At 32.3% G+C, this 23,436-nt stretch overlaps 3 protein-coding genes across 3 annotated transcripts in view; 2 read left to right on the top strand and 1 right to left on the bottom strand.

Moving 5' to 3' along the window:
- LOC123702357 overlaps positions 1-13,347 on the bottom strand; it is a 36,296-nt gene extending 22,949 nt beyond the window's left edge. The window contains exon 1 of the mRNA XM_045650096.1: positions 13,146-13,347. The gene's annotated coding sequence lies outside the window, so the exon portion shown is untranslated. The remainder of the gene's footprint in view (positions 1-13,145) is intronic.
- On the top strand, positions 6,481-20,619 carry LOC123699917 (odorant receptor 4-like). The gene is made up of 9 exons (XM_045646969.1): positions 6,481-6,532; positions 18,725-18,877; positions 19,109-19,291; positions 19,473-19,656; positions 19,723-19,819; positions 19,905-20,006; positions 20,191-20,279; positions 20,355-20,421; positions 20,503-20,619. Exons 1-9 carry the CDS (start codon positions 6,481-6,483, stop codon positions 20,560-20,562), a joined length of 987 nt encoding a protein of 328 aa, XP_045502925.1. The 3' UTR covers positions 20,563-20,619.
- Positions 20,620-20,930: 311 nt separating this feature from the next.
- Positions 20,931-23,436, top strand: LOC123703146 (odorant receptor 4-like). Its single transcript, XM_045651051.1, has 9 exons — positions 20,931-21,201; positions 21,416-21,568; positions 21,735-21,920; positions 22,183-22,366; positions 22,625-22,721; positions 22,802-22,903; positions 22,982-23,070; positions 23,198-23,264; positions 23,374-23,436. Exons 1-9 carry the CDS (start codon positions 20,931-20,933, stop codon positions 23,434-23,436), a joined length of 1,212 nt encoding a protein of 403 aa, XP_045507007.1.

Raw genomic sequence — 23,436 nt, 5'->3', positions numbered from 1 at the left:
AAAATATATTTCCTGTCTTTACCCAAAAATGAAAGTATATAGCTATAAAAATACTACAAGACAAATGGGAAACCTTTTCTATACAACAATTGAAGTTCAAATAATTTTACAGTAAACTTAACATACATGGTATTACAACATCGTGAAGATTTACATCTGATAAGGTCGCGACAGTATTTCAAATTTCCGTTAGAGTCAAATGTGCCTTTAAATGCTCGGGTTTGGAATGTGCCATGAAAGGAATTGTTCTAACATACCTTACACTTTAATTTAGCTTTCCGTGACCAACTATGTATTCAAGAGAAGAAAACGTATGTTTACAGTTGTAATGAATATTCTAATGCCGTGCAGTACTGCCATTACGAGATAGAGCCCGTGTATAAACATTAAGAGGTCACTTAGCCTTCGTAGACAACAAAGTGCGCTCAGCTTAAACATATGATGCCTTATATCTTTGATATAAACCGACACGACGCGACGGGGTCAAGCGAGCTTACTAGATGCTTATCCTGGCCATACGTTAATAAATAATAATGTCTGTTTTGAAATAACAAGAAACTCCACACAAATATTATTTTCATAGTTAGGTGAGATTTATGTCATGCAATATACAGAAGGTAATAAAATGTAAAGGAAAGATAAATAGGAACAAGTTTGATTAATGTATGTTTATAAATAATCCTGAGATATATGCCATTGATATCAATATATATGGTATTATTGTCTTAGCGGCGCGGCAAGATAGCGACTTCAAGTCGTATCTCTTTTATCAAGAAAATTTGCCAAACATTTAAAACTAGACAATACAGCAAAATCATAAAAGCGTGACAAGAAAGGTGTTAACTTTTTACCAATAACGGTCTGTTAATGAACGGTATCGGAAGACGGCACAGGCGCTATCGTTGGATAATCTATATGTCACAAACTCAATGTCAAGTAGCGAGCTCGAGCGTCACAATGGGCCGAACTTGACCGCGGTAACGGTACCGCCGAACGAGACGCGAGACAATGCGTGTGAGTCGACAGGTTGCTCCCCTGACCTAATTATCTTATAAGTGAAGCATTATTTACGAAACGCATGAGAATTTTTACTACACCTTTCACGTTTATGATCCTGTTTGGAGTAAGGTTTAAATGAAGCGAAAGTTTGCAGTTGACTGCGAATTTAATCTATGTCACTCTTTTCACTTGCAACGAGTTTACTCGCTTATCGTGCCCTCGAATTACATGCACGTGGTTTATGAATGCAAGAACAAGAATTAACTATTCACCTTCAATGCACGTCAATAAATTTGGTCTGTATGAATAAAGTAGAGTAAAAACTTACAAGTAAACAAAAACGGTGAGCTGAATCCGTGCAGAATTCAAAAGAATAGATTAACATTTAAGGCACTAAGTATTTATTTTACTAGACCTCGCTATCAATATAAAACACTCCAGCTGCTGGAATATAGGGATAAATTTAAATGCAAGACATTCAATGGTTTTATTGTTCCACTGTTTTAGTCCCGCCAACTTGACAAGGGTTTCGCATTCTTTAAGTCGACACATAGCCAGGTTGCTCTCAGGTTCTTGTGTATTATCTGCGAGTCTAGAATTCAGTCGCATGGTATCATATTTTCTGAGAGCACCATTTGAAATATAATTATTCTTACGGGTTCGTTATTTCAGAATTTTTGGAAAAACAATTACGGTTATTAAATATATTAAAATAAAAAATTTAAGCATACTAGAGACCATCATGGTATATTTATATGAATGTAAGTACATTATTATCTCGCTCCTTAAATTGACTTAATATAAATAAGAAAAATAAGAAATTACAGTTTAAATTTTTCTTCATATAGAAATAAATCGTTTTTATCGTCATGTATATATGCAACCATATTGACCAACAAATATGAGATTCGATAGAGAAAACTCTAATAAAACAAACAATAGAATATGAAAATGAAATATTCCCATTTGTGCGCTTCGTCAACTGAAGCGTAATGCTAATATCCAAGAATAATAAATTATAAGCACTCATTCAAAGTAATTATACGGACTTTCTTCAACAGAAAGCAAAATCATGCACTCTCTCATAATAATATATGTACCCTTTAGAAAGATCTGACAGCAAAAATGACCATAAGTTTATGTATCAGTGGACATAAAATGATAGCGATTTTGCCATACCACGGCTTAGAGTCAAAGGCTGACATGGCAAAAAGTCGCGGGCAAAGTTCACAGACAAGCCACGAGCGTGCTTGTATCACTGACGTATAAATCAGCTTCGAGTTCGCTTTTCTCTCTTTTAAATGGAATTTAATGTTTATGTTATAAACAATACATTTGCTTATGTAAATATCATATTTCACAAAACTTAAAGTCTTTAAGTAGAGTCGAAGGTTAAAAAATGTTTCTAAATTATAAAAAATACACTTTTCAGTTTTAGTAGGTATAAATAGTTTTCATTTTCTCGTTTACTTACCTATCGACTCAAACACAACGATAATCAAACATTAAACTCAAATTAGAAGTGGATCACGTTTACATTGGTGCTTAAGTCAATAAAGCTCTACTTTCTACTTTCCTTCAACGGTAGTTGCCCAGAAAATAATTATAACAACCAATAAAGATTTAATTTGGGTATTTACACATTTCATACAGCGACAATGACTTTCTTTTTAAAAATGTGTGTGTTCCATTTTTATTGTATCATATAAATCATTAAATTTAATGTGAGCTCTCTTTAAGCGGCTGTAATTTTACATTCAGCCGTAAATTCATGTCTAATCGTAGAAACTTTACGACCAACACAACAATAGTATAACATACCTTAATCGGTTGTATAAAATTTAACTTAACTCTCTCATCATTTCTAAGAAATTATAACGGTTAGCAAAACAGTTTCGTTTTACCCGATTCGCCATCTTTCAGACAATTCGCTATCAATCTTATCTAGCTAATGACGGGTTAACATCGCAGAGCGCGACGGGACGCATATGGCTCGAGATAAATGCTCGCTGGAGCAAGGATCGTAAACAAGTCGAGAGACGTGGTCTTTTTGTTATTACTTGAGAAAATATCGTTAGAAAGCACAATAGTGCCAGAGGCGGCGCCGTGTGCCGGTGAATAGGGGGAAAATAAAACGAGCTGCGTCGAAACAGTATCGATGTTTGGTGCTCACTTCCCTTTATCTTTGGCTGATCGCGCTAGACTCGGTGGTGGTGCAAGCGGGGCCAGCCGCTGCAGTGTGGAGGGAGCGGCATGTGCATGACCGCGCCGAGCGCAATGACCTTGCGCACATTCCGACCGCTCCTCCTGAGGCTCCCGCGATCCTCCTATCCCGCCATTTATCTAGGCTATATCATAAATGACTGTAACTCAAATACGACTATCTCACTATTTATTTATTACTTGTGTTTGCGCGTTTATATTACAATGCGTCCTAATCTCTTAGCAGCGATAAAATTTAAAGGAGAAGAATTTTCATTTGAATTATCTGCTCGACGTTTTCTTATCGTCACAATAACTGTTGTAGAATCTTGAAACGGCGCAATGGTTTTCCGTTTTGAGACAAATGTAATGTAAATGTTTGTTGTCTTGAATGGTTACATAGGCACAAGAAAGTGGGTTATCAACCTCGTCGAGTGCACAATGAATCAAGCTGTGCATACAAAGAAAATTCACTAGATATTTTACAAATGTACGTTTTAATGAAAACTGGCTCTAAAGACGACTTTCTAAAACTATAACACTTCTTTTAATTCTCGTTAAAACTGTCCGCTTTTTATTTAATGCATCTAAGCAAAAGCTGCGCCTACTCGTGGAATAACGGTCCGTAGAACAAATTATCAAAACCACTAGCGAACGGGAATTGGTTTAAAGCATTCAGAATTGGTATAATGCCCACGCTTGGGAACGAAGCCCTGCGCCGCTGCGATGCGTAACACAAACACACATAACTGCCATTTCCTTATAAAGTATTTACTGTTTGATCGATGTTATATTTGCTTGAACCTTATAATCAATATAACTGGTTGTTAATAACCGTTTATATTTTTAACAAATCTATTATGGAAATTGTATTTACATACAGATTAATTGATTGACCTCCAGTTGAACCTTTTGAATATAACTTTATATCTTAAGAATTGTACGTAATTATAAGTTAAGAGCTTTTTCGGAAATGTAGATATTTTAAAATTTTAATTAATAAATGTTATGTTATAACATGCTGTGATGTAAACTATAAAAAAATAAGTTAAAAATAGTTTATTTTTAGCCTAGAAATTTTATTTAATAAATCGATTCCATGAGAAAACCTTCAACTTACAGTTTCAAAGAACGTTGACACCGCTATCGTGACTTGAACAATATTAAAAGTATCTCACCTTTTTGCACGGTTAGAAACCTTTCTTGATATCGTCAATTGTCAGCTCTTTACAGGCTTAATTAACATTCCACGGTACCGTATTAGTCATTTAAAGAAAGAAAAAATAGACGTTTAGGAAATGTTTCTCTTAGACGTAATAACCGAAACGTTTCTTGCAACTACTTAGCATAAGAAACATATTAATAAAATGAAATTAATAAGTAACGTTAGTCAAACAAAATCCCGATGCCGGTATAGCCGGATGTGAAATGTTATCGATAAGCAATACAAAACGATTCATACGTCTGACTTCACTAGATAAAAACTGGTAGGCAATTGTAAAGTATTATATGACAATATTACCACAACATACCGTCACATAACTTGATCTCATCATCTTGTCCAAGTGTGTGAACTCAAAGATGAATTGATACAAACCTGTTTCCATTACGTCAATTACGTATAAGCTATATTTGCTGGACTAGTTTCGCTGACCACTCTTTTATAAGAACGATTTAAATAAAAGATTTAACCAAGGAACAACGCATAGTTGGCTATCTTATATCAACTGACGTTAAATTAGGAAAAATCGAAACATACAAATATGTGCGTATTCCTATCATTTCCTAGTGGATAATTTGCATTGATTTAAAACGTGGAAAACATGGGCAATCTCATCCGCTAATAGATTACCATCATGGGAATGATGCCACTGCGCTCTTGAGCGATCCTGCATAATCATTACGTGGGTAATTATGGAAACTGCTTCTACGTAATTTCATTTCAACAAAGCTTTTACAAACATTTCTTTGAATGATGTTGAAACTAGTATGTGTATTACGATTAATTTTATGTTTCAAAAGCACGTTCCATTAACGGTTCATAGCACGTTAAAATATTACATTTTTAGCATCATGATAACGTTTACGAAAACACATTTTTGAAGGCCGGATCAGATTAAGTAAAAAAATTCTTATGGTTTTGGTTAAATTATCGAGATGAACTCATTAAAACGTTTGTGTGTAATCATGATGGGCTACTTAGTATTATCAACTAACAAATAAAAGTAACACTGAATGTGACGATGTAACGGTCCGTTATTTTCGTTTCGCGAAGATCTGACAAACGGACGTACTTCGACACGCTATTAAATCGAATTTTACGCCTCTAATTGCAAATTAGTGGACACAATGATTAGAGTAATTTAATTTTGAATTGCGTACGGCTCGGAAATAAAATCAATTTCAATTTATTTGTTCCATTTGTAAGTAATGGATTATATTATTTTAATATTTATAGCGAGTGTGGAATAACAGAGAGAGCGTTGATGTCTTTTATAAGACATAAACTTTATACTGTATACTGCACTTGTGTTATTGTCTTTGCTGTTCAATGTATATATATATAACCTACTTCTCTTTTACTTTCTATAAATTATAATGATTATTATTTATCTATTAACTATGTTGTGTAGATAATAAAAGTGACTTTATTAACCTTCTAGCACTTGATGAGGTTCTAACAATTTTCACCGAGATGGTTTCAAAGTATTGATAGAAAGTGGCTGCGCTGAACTTTCTTAGGAAAAGAGGGTAATGTCGATTACCCAGTGTTTGTAAAATAATCGCATTGAGCGTGATCACGTGATGACTGGACGAGCTTTTTTTGCTGAGTCTTTCCTCTGGACATAATTCGACATGAATGCTGAACAATTTCACAGCACTAATGCTTGCTAAGATGCTGAGAAATACTTGAATGGAAGTGCATTGTTATGATTTTCTCACTGGAAACGTCTTAATCTTTTGTCGCCTATAACTGTATGACCTCTTTCTTGGGTTTATTGTGTAGAATTTCAACTACAGATCAACTTTTTGTGTTACAATTATACATCATTCTCATTCTGCACGACGTCTGTAACTAAACAACTATAAAGAGATGCGTGTGTTAATAAATAAAAATATGACATTTACGTACAAAGACCAAAGTAAATTTCATGCGAAAAGTTTCTATAAAACTCTGTGAAATAGTGTGATAACGATTAAATTGTAAATTGATACATAGTGTGACATTATATCGCAAAAAAAAAGAATAAATCGTAACAAACCGCGATCGTTGACAGAATGGATAATAATGTCTCTGTAACCAGGAGGAACCTGGTGCAGGCTGGAATGGGTCAGTGACCGCGGCGCACGACGCTACAATTATTATGTAACTAGTATCTATGGCAAGAAATTGCGGTTTCTTATTCGCCTCTCGATTCATTAATCTCAGTTAGAAGCGCTCTTGATAATAATAATAATTCAAGGCCGTAAAAAGCTATGTCATAAATGGAACTGTTCCTAAAAAAAAGATTTGTTCTGTTTTCATGTGTTTGTTATGACATTCCATTCCTTATCTTAATTTTCTGGAATAATATTTTGATGCGCTTATTAAAGCATTCCATATAATAATATCTAATCCCAGATATACTCGGTCCACTTCACAGATCTAAGATAAAAAGTTTATGCGGTCGCTGCGACCGCACGGCAAGTTTCAGATTACAAGGAACAAACGCGTCGCTATGCGATCTGGATAAAAACACCCAAGAAAGATGTTGAAAGGAATCCTACGACGTTTTAATGTTATTTATAATATATATTATTAGAACAAAAATAGACTTATAAACAAGACCTACCCATTTACCATAGCTTCACACAAGATTATTTCTCATGAATGCTTTCAGTTGGAATTTGTTTAGAAGTTGTCTTACATACTCTGTTAATTAAACGTGGGAAGCTACATTAATACTCTGAGTCGTTGGATTATTTATTATTACTATTTATTATTAATTACTGTTCATCGTTGTCTAAATTTGTTTTTTAATGTCTATTAAAAAACAAATTTAGTACACGCATCTGTTTTATCTACTGCCTCTATCAATAAAAATAAAAAATATTCAAATAGTAAGGTCCGCTGACTATTCGATGAAGATAAGCAACGTGAACAGAACTAGACATATACAATTACATAACATGTGTAATATGAAAAATCTGCTACCGGCTAGCAGCCATCAATTACGAGCCGTGTCGAAGGAATTTTACACATGAATAAACATCATTAATATAGTCTACTAAAATTTGTTTTATCTCGCATAGAACTCATTTATTATAAACCGACATGAGCACGAGTCGTGTCATGAATTAAAAAAGAACTGATTTTTATTATGAAGCAAAACATTGTGATGGACAGTTTGTTTAACTTTCTTATATCAAGTACGTGTGTATACACCAAAATCACTTTCACTCGATCTATTTCAATGAATAGCATCGAAAAATCGATTATTTGACATGAAACATGAAAGGTTATGATTACAAACGTTTTGACATAGGAACTTTCTCGTGGGTACGCTCAGTGATCGGAGGAGAGCGTGTCGGTCAAGATGGTCATGCTCTAGGTCCATGTAAGACTGCAACATTCGCACTGAAGACTGGGGACACCACCGACACCACAGACCACCGACACCATTCTCAAGCCTCGCTACGCGTCACTGCGTGCAGCAATCGTGCCGTCACATTTCCTTTAGAACACGATCGTCTCGATTACAACAAAAATAGACAACATAGATAAAGAATCTTAGATATATTTGCATACGAGAAAAAGATGACCGCAGACAATACATGACTAATTTTTATGAGCTCAATGAGTTTTATTTTATGAGTAATATTGAAATTTTAAATGGTAATCAATAAAAGACTCACTAGAGGTGAAAAACTAAAAAGTTTATTCCCATGTCCCAATGTGGCTTAAGGAGAAAATAGATATCTGCTTTACTTAACGAAATCTTTAACGAACTAGGAGGTGCTGTGCTGGTAGCATCAGACTTGTTTTCATTAGTTTTCTTCCGTTGGGATTGACCGACGGAAGCAGTCAGATCATCCGAAAAGAATTTACTGTTTTATGCATTATGTATGTAGTACCTTAGGTCGTTTTCACATCATTAAGAAAATATGCATAAATTTGAATAACTCATGAACAGGAGAACAATAGAAGCCCAAAATGGTTTCGATGTTTTCTCTCGGTTGGACGGTGGTGCGGTGGTGTTAATAGCGTTTTCTAAATCCAAGAGCAACATATTGTACGTGCTTGTAATTGCGGTATGCACCGTACGCGTAGGCCCCACTACTTTCCCCCGACCCAGTGCCCTCTCTGCCGAGCCGACCCAGTACCCACGAGCGACGTATAATTCCGTAATGTTTCAGATTTTATTTGAAATTTGCCGTGGCTCATTACACGTCCCGTGTACAGTTACATCAAATAACAAATCTCGATTTTGCGATTATCTACTGAGATAGAACTTGTAATTGATAGCGAGTAAATGGTATTGCACGAACGTGTCCGTTTATAATGCAACGCGATTATTCTAAAGTATAAGAACCTCTTCATATTGTAAGCATTCAAAGCAACAAAAGTTAAAAATAGAGAAACAATGCACACTGCAGCACTGTGCTCGTGATAGAAGTGAAACTACAATGTTTGCAATGTTAAGCTCTTTTTCTCCCTTTAAATACTTCTATTTCGTTCTATTGGTATCTTTCTCTCTGACTAACGAACATTTACAAGTGTGCATGTAACCTGTAACTAGTACCAGTAATGTATGCTATTGTATTGTATTTATATAATAATTTTTATACCTTGGATCACTTGTACAAAAAGAAGGTTACTTGAACTGAGACGCAAGGAAGTTGAAAAACGCGGGGTTGATGTAATAACGACAGGTGTATTACGTGTGACTGGGAATGCTTTGAGAAAAAATATATATAACACCATCGCAAGACCTGTCGTAATGCATGGTTCTAAGTGGGTGTTTAGTAAATAGATGGATGAAGGAATCAATTATTTTAAGTAATCCTAAAGGACTATTTAAATTTTATCTTTTACTTAATCATGACTCCATTTGTTTTGGTAAAAAAAAAACATCAAACAAGCCATACAGTTTAAAAGGTTGGATGTTTTTTTCTACACAACATTCAAAGTCAACGCACTTTTTAAAACCTGATTTCTAATATTACACATTTACCTGCCCTAAAGTATTCTGGGTACGAAGTAAATTTCGTTCTTGATATTTACATAATTCATAAAGTGTGAAGAAAATGTTGTTCTTTAACAAACAACATATTGTTATAATATCATGAAAACGATATTTCAAAGATAGAGTGGTCCATGTTAGTCGTATGACATGCGAAATGGAAAATAAATCGGAGTGGCGCCTTGCGTGCTTATCAAATGAAACGTAACAGGCGTGAAATACAATCACGAATATGGTTTGAAAATTAATAATTGAGATTGATTTTTCTTGTATTAAGAATAAAGATTATCTATCGTTCAAAAATTTTCTGAATTCTTGAAGTACGTATGAATTATAAGATTTTAATGGTGTTGAGCCTACATTTAAAATTTAAATCCTATATAATATGATACGAACAAATTTAATTAATTAATCTTGACCAATTTAAAGTCGCAACCATGCGATGCATAAATTAACACACGTTTTATCAATATGTAAATCATAATTTTCATTTAAATTATGAGTTTATGCTATGGTTAATTATCGTAAAAGCATCTAAACTTTACACGTTTATGTTAATGGTCAATAATGAGATGGCAATTCATTTATTATTTAATCATAACGAAGCATGCTTTAAATTACTAATTCTTTTATAAAAAATATTAACATAATATCTACTATTATAGCTATAAAATAATTGTTGCACTTTAATGAACTAAATACTCTCAGGTATTGGAACTAAGACAGTGTTATTACAAGAAAAATAAAATTTAATGAAAGCACGACGGAGCGTATCGAAGTAAGGGAAGGTAAAAACGGTGCCAAACGCAACCGACAGACGCAAAAAAGAGGATAACTGAAGTAGGAAAAGGGAAAGGCAAATCAAAAGGCGGACAATGAATATCTTATCTTTTTACCAGCTTAGTCAAAATCTTAACGGTTTAAAGATTGACAAAAAACACACTTTCACTTACAGTTTTGATCAAGATTAAGAAACACGATTTTTAAATATATGTATCATTAGAGAATAAGGAATTTTTATGTGCACTAATAAAGATAATAAAATAGAGTAACTTTGATACAATAAAAATAAAGAATTACCTCTACTTTATTATCTTTACTTTCTTGTGATTATCCTATAATCATAATATTATTTATAGTATAATATTTTCCATCCAGAAACTTTATCACTCTTCTTATTTCTTGGCTTCCTATTATGATAATTTTATTTTTATATAGCATAGAACCCTAGATTAGATACTTATTACGATTTTACCCATCAAACATGCCACCGGCCATGATTGCCCCACAAATGCAGTCACATAGTCCTTTAAAAAGGACATAGAAATGAAGAACATCACTAATCATATCTTTCGCCTATAACATTTCAGTTTTTAAGTATTTTAATTAGAAAAGAAAATTAACATTTTAAAATTAGCAGTGGAAGCTTAGAGACTCATAATAGTCCATCTTACGTTCAAAGCACGGACAAATCTGGCCACATCTTTACGTCGCGACCTACTAAAGTTATGAATAAACGTGAAAGTGTACTTGCACCGACACACATTTTGTCCTCAACGTAAATCATTTAAGGAATTTCAACAATGTTTTCACATAATTCAAGTTCACGCTTGTCTAAATTGTAGATCAATAGCTTTCTTTTTATATATTTATTAATATATTCAGTTCCTGCAATATGACTCACTGCATTTGTAAAGAATTATAGTATGCGGTTTAAATAACATCGAACTCTAGACCATTTCCTTTAATATTATTTATATTAGTTGATTCACTAGTTTAAAATTTTAATCACGTTACAAATAATATCGTCAACCATCGAGAACTTACTACTATCGGAACTAAGCAACGTATCAAAAGACAGTTAAATTATTCGTGCTTTATAATAATTCATTCATAAATACTCCAAATAGAGTATGTCTATTCATAATGACTTAATACACACATGTCTAAGTGGAGCATTGAATGATTTGGGCGGCGCGCTCGCGGTCAAGGCCGCGTGCACTTGACGCAAAAAAGCAACAAGTTATGCGCCCACATATCATAATGATCATAGTAATGTTTTTTACATGAACCTCACTATATACCACATATTTGTTCAGGCCAATGATTGCCTCAGTTTTTGTTTATGTTTGAATTAGCTCCTCGTAACAACCCACAGGTTTCCAACGATGGACATCATTAGTTTGATTCGAGTAATGATTTTATAATGGTTACTTATTTGAATATCTGAATGTTATACCTATTTTTGCAGTTGTAAATATTTTTTTTTAAATATTAATATGTACAATATTTTTGTCATAATACATGTTTTAAACAAACTCATAAATAGAACATTAAAATATTTATTATTCAAGGCACTTACATCAGACAATTAAAAATTAAATAAGTATCCTGCATAAGCACACTCAAACAAGTTTCAAACCAGAATTAGACTCGCTCGCTTTAGAAGACTTAAACTCCAATTACTATTTTGATTTTTTTATACTCATTACCTTAAATAACATTTTAACGACATAATTATTGGTATAACTCGCCTTTACTAGAATGCACACTAACAAGATCCTTTCATATTCCAATAAAGAAACAAAACATTATGTTGTTCTCTTGTACAACTCTTTTACAAGATTTAAACAACGAGTACAATTACTATAATCTCTGAGGTAAACTTAACTTTTCAGTAGTTGTTATTTTTTATCGATATCATCTTTATGAACTTTGATATACAATAATTTTCTGTCAAAATCAATTTAGGATACATATAATAATCGAAAAGGGCCTCACTATATGTAGTGAACCTTGGGAAAATTACTTTTTCCGCTCTTACTTTTCCGCGAGTGTTACAGAAGTAATTTCAGGTCCATTTTCTATGATTACTTGAAACAAAAAAGCAGCTTATCATCAATCGGAGCGGAATACCTCACGCAAGTGCATATAATGGTGTAAAGGACGGAACGTCTCAGTAATTCGCTGGTAATGACGGTAATCATTTTACCATCTTCGTACCAATAATGCGCACCACTTTGTACGCTCCAGACCTCAACAAAGACACGGTCAATCGTGCGAATAGTTGCTTTGCCCTACACTTTATTGAATAGTTCTGACCTAGCCTGAACTTTTACTGTAACTATGTATGATACAATCCAAATATGTAAATTGTATTGTTAGAATATCATTCTCTTCTCCGCCCACTTTTGCAAAACATTAGTTATCCAGGATTATATTGTCTAGTCATTAAAATTATAACTAGAAATAACAGTCTTGAGGATTTTATTATCTTATTAAATTGCAGCAGATGACTAGACCTATAAAGTTTATGAAAAACCCCATTCGCGTAATAGAAGGTCTCCTAGGTACCAGGCAACGTATTTCTATCAAAAAAGTAGATTAACCGCTTCTTCACCTTCCTTTAAGTTACGTATCTAATTACGCTTAGACTGTATTAGGTTCATAGACTTCCTGACGTAAAAATTTGAACAGCTTATCTTTGTTATTATTTTTAATTAGGTATATCCAATTTTTGCATGAATTTATTAGGCATCAATCTGGTATATGTTTTTCTAACATTTAAAGTTATTTATTGTAGTTAGTTGAAAAAAAAATGTATATAAAGCTAAATTAAAATTGGAATGATAGTATATCCCATAAATTGCTATTTTGCAAACAATTTTAATTTCTTTTGTTCCTTTAATTAATACAAATAAAAATAAGCTTTTGCCATACCTATAATTGCTGCACCAAGAAGCACCTCGAATGATTTTAGATAATTACACGTAACTGAACAGTGTCCCAGCGATACTAGAAGCGAGCACTAGAAACCGAGCTTAAAGACCGAATGTAAGAGATGAGAGAGCTTGAAAGTTCGGCACTACAGAGACGGGCGCGCGCAGACACGGGGGCACGCAGCCTAAGCGTCTCAAACGGAATGAAATGGTGAAGAAGACGCCGCCGTCTTATATAGACGTGACCGTAACCTGACGCCGAATAACGGACTCCTATCGGCGCTTGAGCCACACAAATATCGTCCCTAGCACTCAGACGCAGTGCCCTCTCTGCCAACCCTTTTCCGTTGACGCAAATGAAACTATAAGTTTCAAAGACACCCTACGGAGTGTGAACATTAGTGAATAGTCTTTCTGGACTTAGTTCCTTTTTAAATGTGCTTAGTAATCTGATAATTAAAACATAAATCAACTTATGAAAAAAAAATCTTAATAGATTCAGGGTTTATTTCTCTGAAGTGACTTTAACGCTTACCAATTCGTTGTTAAGGATAAGAGTCAGACTTTACCATCACCAGATATGTATATGGTTTGAACTAAACTTTTGGGACTGGCATAGAGTTTTGTGGAACTAAGGCTGTCTAGTTCTTATATTATATTAGCATTCCTTAAAATCTATCTATATATGTTCTACATTACAAATGAATCATGAAAAATAGATAACTTACATTTGAATTATTTATTACAGTTTAACATATTAGCTTTGCAATTCCCATTCCTGAAAAAAACTTTGTGTCCAAACTCTACACACGAAATCTCTACATAAGAATCCTAGAAAATCTCAGAAAAGTTGCATGATACTTTCAATTCTTATGTCTCTAAAATATTGTGTTCATTTTAGTTGTTGTTATTATGATTTTTATATCAACGAACCAGAAAAAGGAAGAGAAGAGTAATTTAATATTACCAAAAAAATGCAAAAGTTCTATTTTATGTTAAACTGCAAATAATCGAACAGATAACAATTATTTAAGTAATTGCGAAAAAATACGTACAGTGTAAATTTTGTAAAGACATTTAATCTTTACATTATTAATAAAATAATGTAACATAATTATATGCTTATATGCAAATAATAAATCATCAATCAATAAAAAAGGTGCAGAGTTAATTAAGTTATTACTCTTGACAAGACAGCCCTATAGTCCATGTTTATGAATTCTAGTCAAGTATTTACATACATCTTATATCGAGAGAAACATGTAATTTACATAAGATTATCATTTAGGGCTAAGTAGGGAGATGAACATGTGATGAATGAGTTTTAAAGAAAAAGACACCTTCATATGTCGTGCAGATTATTTCAGATTGATATGGGAATGTCTTCGAACACCTTCAATAAATATAATTTTTCAGTGCACAGATCTTCGTCAAAAAAAATGGAAAGAGCAGATTGATCAAAATATATTTAGAATATTTTTACCGCAATAGAAAAGAATACGTGGGATTTTTTATGTCGTTATACACATATATGCCTTTATTTTGTGATGCTCTAAAGGAACTTTACACGCGTGGGTCACTTTTTATGATTCTAAATTCAATCGAATCAAATTTCTAAAAAGGATTTACAGTAAATAAATTTGCATAACGAAAAAATGTTTTGAAAAAAAAAATATAAGTAAGTAAGTTCATAATATTTATTTGAAAATAGTCTTATGGTATTTGTTGTTTTCTAATTATTTTTGTTTGAAACAACATTTCAATTTATTTACTTACTGTAGAGCTTGAGAGAGGTCTAAGACAAAAACATGAGAGTTATGAGTAAACCTCTATAAGAACTTAAGACCGACTATCATCTAACAACAATTTAATATTTATTATATTAATTTAATCAATTTATAACTTTATAAAAATCCATGCAGCTTTTGTAACTCGTTTAGGAAGATATTCAAAACTAAATACATATACTAATAGTCTGAGATGATTAAGTAGTCGCTGCAGCAAAATTATATTTAACAGTCGATATCTTGTTCGAATAATTGCATTATTTTTGAGTCATCATCCATCGATGAAAACGTCTTTAATGCTATTGGAATCCTATAAGAATATAACCGTCCAATTAGTGCAGAGAATGGCAAATAGCGATCCTATCATGAGCTAGAGTATGTGGGTTCGATGCCTCCAATTAGAAAAAAAGTTGGATTCATAGACCCCTTTTTATATGGGATAATGCTATAAAAAATTTTAGTCCAACGAACACACCAGTTTTGGACAAAATGCCATTCTGGAAAAAGTCACATCTTACGAGGACTCTTATTTTTAATTATTATTAGAAGTGCAGTACTCTAGCATACTTAATTTTTAAAATAATAATTATTATTAGATATAAACGTCATTTATGTCCCTTACTTGATAGAAATTATATGAAATTTTTGTTTTGTTAGTGTGTTTTGGGCTTTCCCTTCAAATAAATGTTTCTTTCTTTCTATCAAATATTGTCATTGATATTGTTGTAGTTTTTTTTTAACCTTTTATCACACGACGTGAATAAATACTATTGCAATGACAAATCTATTATAGTGAATTTTCATTTTACTTATTCTTAAAACGACGCAAAGGCAGAAAAAATCGATCGTGCTGTCACGATCTAAACTTTTTAAAAATTGCACATAAATGCTATAAAAAATGGTAAACACTATCAGTATTTCCTGAGATTTCCTGCTACTAAGTCTCTTTTTTAACTACTTACTGACAATAACATTAAGCGCGATGTAGGCTTCTTATAAAGTTATAAGTAGTAACTTATAGAATATACTAACATTTTACACGCCTTGTTACTTAAAATTAAATGAAATATTATATTCTTTAATTAAAAAACAAAAAAAAACAATATGAAACGTGATGAAAAGTTGCTCCGAGTGCGTTTTTAATCTCACTTCCTGCGGTTTCCGAAAGACGATTTAAGGCCAAGAGCACGTTGATACAGCAGTGAAAGTTAATATGTCGATTCATATAATTCGCAGTGTCACTGAGACGAAACTAAAAATTGCTATGTACTCAATAATTTCTATTTATTCTATTTAACCAAGATTCAATTACATTTAAATGATTAACATTCAGACAACTAATTCACTCTCGGCTTAATGTAGGAAATAAAAGAACAAGTAGTTGTTACAACAAAGGTAATGAGTGTCAGTACATCTCCGGAGGCCAAAATAAAACAATAACGAAATGGAAATAATGATACCACAGTGTTACTGAAGAACGAGTAAAACAATTCAATATCAATTTCCTCAGCAAATGCTACAAATTGTTTGATGATAATATAAAAGAGTATCTATAAATAAAAAGATTATACGTCTTCTTCTTGAAATAACATATATTTTTTAATTAAAAAATAGATATTAGCTAATATGAGCGAATGATATTGCTTTCCTTTAAATGCACTTTGGCATGATTCTTATAACGCCTAGAAAGTCAAGAATTAGAACTTGCAATTACTTTTGATTAATCTAACGTTTAACTTAAAAAAGAGACGATAGACATACGTGGATTTTTTATTTGCACATCTGCATGATTAAAGAAAGTTATAAATTGCTTTTTAATGATACATTTATCTCTCGTCTTCAAATAATATGGGTTATTATGTTAAAGATAAATACTTATTATTATGTAGGAAATAAATTCTTGAAAAAGACTTAAATAATTAATTATTAATTTCACAGCCTTTAGATATATTTGCATCCAATTGAAATCGTTATGTAGGTTAATAGTTTAAATCGAAAAATATCAATAAATATAAGCTCGTAGTACATTCTCAGCAATCGCTGCCGATCGCTATTTATGCAACTTAATTAATCACCGTGAGATACCTTTGCTCTACCTAATGATAACTCTGTGAATTCAATTGATAAAGTAAACGGTATGATAATACATAATATCCATACTGTAAATTATGACGTATAACACAAATGTGAGAAATTCCTTTACATTCAGAAATATTCCCTATTATTTATGAAAAATTGTACCATTAGTATTTGTTCAGCACAATAATAAATCATGATTCAATCTTGAAACCTCGAAGCGCCTATCCATTTCACATCATTTTCACAGCTTTTATTTTGCGTTGAATAGTTTTGCTCGAATTGCGTTCTTGCTTCGATCTGGGTCGAGAGCCCAAACAGTGGTAATACACAGACAGCACTTTTACTTGGAGAGATCGATTATTATTAATTTTGTTTTGCATTGACTTGCACATCTGATACACTTAACCGACTTTTGACGTACTAATTGTAACGAATAAATAGTTTAATTACAATCGGTGCGGTTAGAAAAAAAGATGTAATTGAAACACGTATCTAATATCTATGCTTTATATCTTTTATACATTTCATTAATTGATTTCAACTGAACGTTTTCAATAGATTATTGTACCGCAGTGTTTAATTAAAACCATGTCAAGATAAATCATTGACTGGCATTCAATATTGGAAATAAAATAAAGCAAAATTGTGATAACTTTCTGATATTATAATTCAGATGACACGTGATAAGTACTAGGTGGTACAAATAAGAAAAGCGCATGCCGCTTAATCGTCGCGTAACGGTGGCAACTGTAAAGCTTACCACGGACCGCGGATTGCGTGCTAAATTTGCCGAAACACCGTGATTACTAGCGGGAAATTCTTAAATAACTTTAATGCGTAGGTATATAAGTCTTTAACCCGAATGGTTCAATAAAGTGACAAATATTTAATGAATTAACCTCGTGGTTAACCACATCTTACAGGCTGTTAAATGGATTTAAGTAGCCGTGTATACGAGTTTTTTATTCTGAAATAGAGTCATGAGTATTTGTAATGAGCAATACAACTTAATTTGTAGAGTGTCTATACTTGTACCCTCATTTAGTAGTGTAGGTTAAATAAACTCATAATATAGAGGCGGAGTCCAGTCAATCACTCCTAGTCATTTGCATACTAAACTTTAGCCATTAGGCATTCTCGAGATACACCTACTTTTACCACTTTACTGTTTGATGATAGAGTACTTTGTACAATTTGTTAGAAATTTGTTTTAACAGGTACTTACTTGATAAAATTTAATGTAATTTTAAATACTCTTATATTGTATGATCAAAACTCAAAACCATTTACGATAGAAGTCTTTAAAGCTTATACTGTTTCATACTATTAGGGTATTTCTCGAAGTCAATTATGGAAATATCGCAAGAAAAAGCTAAGCAGGAAATTGACAGATCGTTGAATCTTAGTTTTTTCTGCATGCGTTATATTGGCTTCTCATTTGATGAACCAAAACACAGAATCGCACGTCTTCTTCAGAAATTATGGTTTCTCGCTTCTATTCTTGTTATTTGTAGCCATGGATTTAGTGAGATTGCATTTATCGTGGTAACTTTTGCAAATTCGCCTCGTGTTGAGGATGTTGTTCCTTTATTCCATACATTAGGTTATGGGATATTGAGTGAGTTATCGTCTTATGACTACACAATATATTTTAAAAATTACACCTATTTTCACAAACGATTTATCTTTGATTAAATTGATCTTTTTTTTACAGGTGTATCAAAGGTTTTTGTGTTATGGTACAAAAAAAGAGTTTTCAAACAACTTTTGGGTGAACTCACTGTCATATGGCCAGTGGCTCCTTTAGATGACGAAGCTTATAGTATAAAAAATCAGAGCCTGAAAGCACTACGACTTGTTCATCGCTGTAAGTATTATCTATTCAGTTAAGTAATAACAATTTACCAGCTGACTCAAACACCCTGATGTGAAACAAAAAGAACTGATCATATAAAAGCTGTACCTACCACCGTATGTAAGTATGCAACAACAGTCGGAAAGCAACGATGCACAGTTGTCTCTGATTCCTATCGCAAATTTTCATACAGTGGCAATCATTTTAACATAAATTTTTAAAAATATTTTAATAATATTACAGGGTACTTCGCAGTAAATATATCTGGAGTATGGTTTTATAATTTGACCCCAATGGGTATTTATTTATATCAAATTGCTCGCGGTGATCATGCTCGTTTGGGTTTTATTTGGGCATCATGGTACCCGTTCGATAAGACACAACCTGTTGCTCACGTATTTGTGTATATTTTTGAAATAATAGCTGGTAAGTATCCATGTATGCCAGCATACATTGTTACAAAATGTATTGATAGAGATAAAAAGCCATTAACCTGGGCCATTACATGTGTAGGTGTTACATATTTATCTTGAAGGCTGTCCTATTATTGAAATTCTAAACATGTATTGAAACCACTTACATTAATATTTTGTGGCACGTATTTTAGGACAAACTTGTGTGTGGGTTATGATTTGCACAGATTTACTATTCTCTGGTATGGCAAGTCATATTGTTCTTCTTCTTCGTATTCTTCAAGGACAACTGAAATCTCTTTCAGTCTCTGATAAGACAGAAGATGAATGTTATCATAATATTATCAATTGCATAAAACTTCATCAACGCCTCATCAGGTAAAATAAGTTAAGTAAATTTTTTTTTAACATTATGGTGACTGAATACAACGTTAATTATTTCAGATATTGTAAAGATATCGGAGAAGCTTTTTCCTTTGCAAATTTAGTGAACATTGTACTAAGCTCAGTGAACATATGCTGCGTTGTTTTTGTTATCGTCGTAAGTATTTCTAGCCTTAAAAACGTTAACTTCTCCTTGCAAGATAATTTATTTTTTAATATTTGTACTTCGTTCCTTGTTTTAGCTCTTAGAACCTATGGTGGCAATAAGCAATAAGCTGTTTCTTGGTTCAGCGTTAATCCAAATAGGCATACTATGCTGGTATGGGCAGGACATTATTCATGCTGTATGTAATCATAAATTTTAATTTTATAGTTATTTTTAGATCGCTATCGTTATTAAGCTTGTACCTAAATAACATAATATTGAAAGAATATATATTTTTTGAACAAACTTCAAACCGTATAATTAAAAGCTAACAAAAATTATATCTATTGCAATTAAATTAACACAATAATATTAAATTCCAGAATGCAAACATTGCTGCAGCAGCATACGACAGCGACTGGTACAACATGAGTCCACGATGCAGGCGTGCTTTATATTTCCTCCTACAAAGGTACTATTTCTCTAGTTCTGGCCGATAATAATTACAATTAGAATTTACTTTCTTAAATATAATATTAAATTACAGAGCCCAGAAACCAATTTCATTCACCGCTATGAACTTCACAAATATTTCGTTGGTTACGTATACCGGGGTAAATTTATAATCTTTTTTAATGCACATAATGTTTAGATAAACGCAAATATGTACTTAAAGAAATTATGCTTAATTTCAGATTTTAACAAGATCTTACTCCTACTTCGCTCTTCTTTACACACTTTATAGTGAAAATTGAACTAAACTGGACCAGAGAGAGCATCTCTACAAGTCTGCATACCTACCTACTTTCAATATGTAAACTTATACGTATTTATTGCATAATAAAGTTTTAATGGAATATATTATGTTTTATTGTACTACCCTGTACTTTTAAATGATGAATGAAAGCGGAAAGAAAGAATTGCTGAAGCTTTTCTAGCAATGAAGGTGTCACCAATCTATCAATCAAGAAAAATAAATTAATAATTCTTTAACTTTTTACTCTACGACAATTTTGCGCTAAAAACTATAAAAGGCAAAACTGGAAAATTAATATCAATGAAACTGAACTGCTGAACAAAATATACACCACATATCGACTTGTAGAATTTTGCTTTGGTAAAAATGATTGAATCGAATCAAGAAATAGCTAAGCGCGAAATAAAAGAATCTTTGAAACTTAGCGCATTTTGTATGCGTCTTATTGGATTCTCTTTAAATACACCTAAAACACCAACTTCATTATTTCTTCAGAGATTAACGTTCGTGACAACTATTTTCGGGGTAGGAATACACGTTTTCAGTGAAGTAACGTTTCTTTGTGTTACCTCGGCGAACTCTCCGCGTGTTGAAGATGTCGTTCCTCTGATACATACTGTCGGCTATGGTATACTAAGTAAGATATAATCATACGTAACGAATTAATAAAAAAATTGCCTTTAAATTAAACATTTGATCATATATATAATAATGTATTCATCAAATTGATTGTTATCGAACGTGCTAGCGTGCCTAATAAGCTTTAAAAGATTTATAGAACAATTTAGTTCAAAAAAGAAAGAAGTAAATTGAAAAATAATCATCAATTATCAATTTCTTACTTTGTTAAGGTATATCTAAGTTTGCTGTTCTAAATTTTAAAAGAAACGTATTTGCACAATTATTGGATGACCTGACCTCAATCTGGCCAGTGCCGCCTATTGATAAAGAAGCTGAAAATATTAAGCAAAAAAGTTTGAATGCTTTACGGCTTATGCATAGCTGTAAGTACTTTTTAATTTGATAATTTATCTTTTCTATCAATTCTTATTTAAAATGAAAACATGCGCAATTTAGTGTAGTTATTACTTAATGATTAATACTAATCCATCGTAATCCATATAACGTGAAATAATATGATTATTGACATACGATGAGCTTTTCTTTTAGGGTTCTTTGGATTAAATGTATCTGGTGTGTGGTTTTACATTATAACTCCAATAGGACTCTACCTTTACAACAATTTGCGTGGGCACAGTTATAAAATCCGCACGGTTTGGAAATCTTGGTATCCTTTCAATATTTACAGTCAAACATGGATACATGTAATTGTGTACATCTTTGAAATATTTTCAGGTGAGTATTCTAGAACACTCAAAAATTAAAAAAAGAATTTAAATAAAATTGTCCTTTCGGAAGGTAACTAAGTTGTACATATTATAATTTAAGAGAAAGACTAAATAAGTAAGTTTATAATTGTAAATATTGAAAATATACAGTATGTATTAAAATTTTGAAAATACTGGACCCGGCCAAGGTCCACTCGTGGCTGTAGAGCCTCAGATGATGATGATGATTAAAATTTCGATAAAATTAATAGGTATGTATATGTTTATAGGTCAATCATGCGTATGGGTAATGATATGCTCCGATCTATTATTCTCTGGAATGGCAAGCCATATTGTGCTTTTATTAAAACTTCTGCAAAATCGCCTAAGAGTGTTGGGAGAAAATAAGAAAAGGGATGATGAAGATTATCAAGAAATTACAGAATGTGTTAAACTGCATCAAAGATTAATCAGGTGATTTCAAAAACTATCTTACTCATACTTTTTGTTGAGTTTTTCTATATAATTATTCTAATACATAAAAGGTTTTTATCTTGTTCTTGTTTTTATGGTATATTTCTATGGTTTTATCGCCCTTATTTGTCATCAAAAAATAAAGCCCATCTCTATCTCAAATTCCACCAATAAAAATATACGAATTTAATTATTGTTTTTGTTACATAAAATATTTATAGTTACTTGTAAATTAAATAATGATCATGCATTTTTCAGGTATTGTAATGACTTGGAGGACGCATTTTCTCTCGTTAATCTTATTAACATTTTATTGAGCTCTGTAAATATTTGCTGCGTCGTTTTTGTTGTTGTCGTATGTATCTGTGCTAAATATATATCTAATCTATGAACTAGTATACAATTTATTTTAATGATCACTTAATACTTTTACAGTTATTGGAACCATTAATGGGAATGAGTAACAAGTTATTTCTCGGCGCATCTCTTATACAAATAGGAGTAATATGTTGGTATGGAGAAGATATTATACACGCGGTAAGAAACTGGTTAAACAGACGATACGGGAATTTTAATAGCATTAATGAATACAATGCATCATTAAATCCTTTTTAGAACGCAAATGTGGCTGAAGCAGCATACAACAGCAAATGGTATAAACTAAGTCCTCGATGCAGACGCAGTTTAGCTTTTCTAATACAGAGGTAATAATAACATTATCCCCTTCTTTAAACGTATTTTAACTTTTTAATATCATCGCCACCAATAATTATACAGAACTATTACTGATGTGGCTTATAGCTCCCATTTAATTAAATGTTACTATTCCAGAGCACAAAAACCAATTGCGTTTACTGCTTTGAATTTTACTAACATTTCCCTTGTTACTTATTCAGCGGTAAGTTTTAAATAAAATATCGCTTGTATACGTTTGACCTTTTTCAATGGCAAATTTACTTTATTATACTAACTGAATACTAAAATGAATTACTTGAGCTTTTTTACAGATTTTGACAAGATCTTACTCGTACTTCACTCTTCTATACACTATGTATAGCGAAAGCTATTAG

This window comes from Colias croceus, chromosome 2 (genome assembly GCF_905220415.1).
Source record: "Colias croceus chromosome 2, ilColCroc2.1".
Taxonomy (NCBI): domain Eukaryota; kingdom Metazoa; phylum Arthropoda; class Insecta; order Lepidoptera; family Pieridae; genus Colias; species Colias croceus.
Note: the sequence above shows the minus strand (reverse complement) of the source record. Positions and strands in the feature narration are given on the sequence as shown.

Excerpts from the sequence above, each read along its gene's own strand:
- LOC123703146 (XM_045651051.1), top strand. The coding sequence starts at position 20,931 with ATGATTGAATCGAATCAAGAAATAGCTAAGCGCGAAATAAAAGAATCT. Across the intron at positions 21,569-21,734 it reads TTTACGGCTTATGCATAGCT|GGTTCTTTGGATTAAATGTA; the intron begins GTAAGTACTTTT and ends CTTTTCTTTTAG. Across the intron at positions 22,904-22,981 it reads GAGAAGATATTATACACGCG|AACGCAAATGTGGCTGAAGC; the intron begins GTAAGAAACTGG and ends AATCCTTTTTAG.
- LOC123699917 (XM_045646969.1), top strand. The coding sequence starts at position 6,481 with ATGGATAATAATGTCTCTGTAACCAGGAGGAACCTGGTGCAGGCTGGA. Across the intron at positions 19,657-19,722 it reads CTTCATCAACGCCTCATCAG|ATATTGTAAAGATATCGGAG; the intron begins GTAAAATAAGTT and ends TAATTATTTCAG. Across the intron at positions 20,422-20,502 it reads CGTTGGTTACGTATACCGGG|ATTTTAACAAGATCTTACTC; the intron begins GTAAATTTATAA and ends GCTTAATTTCAG.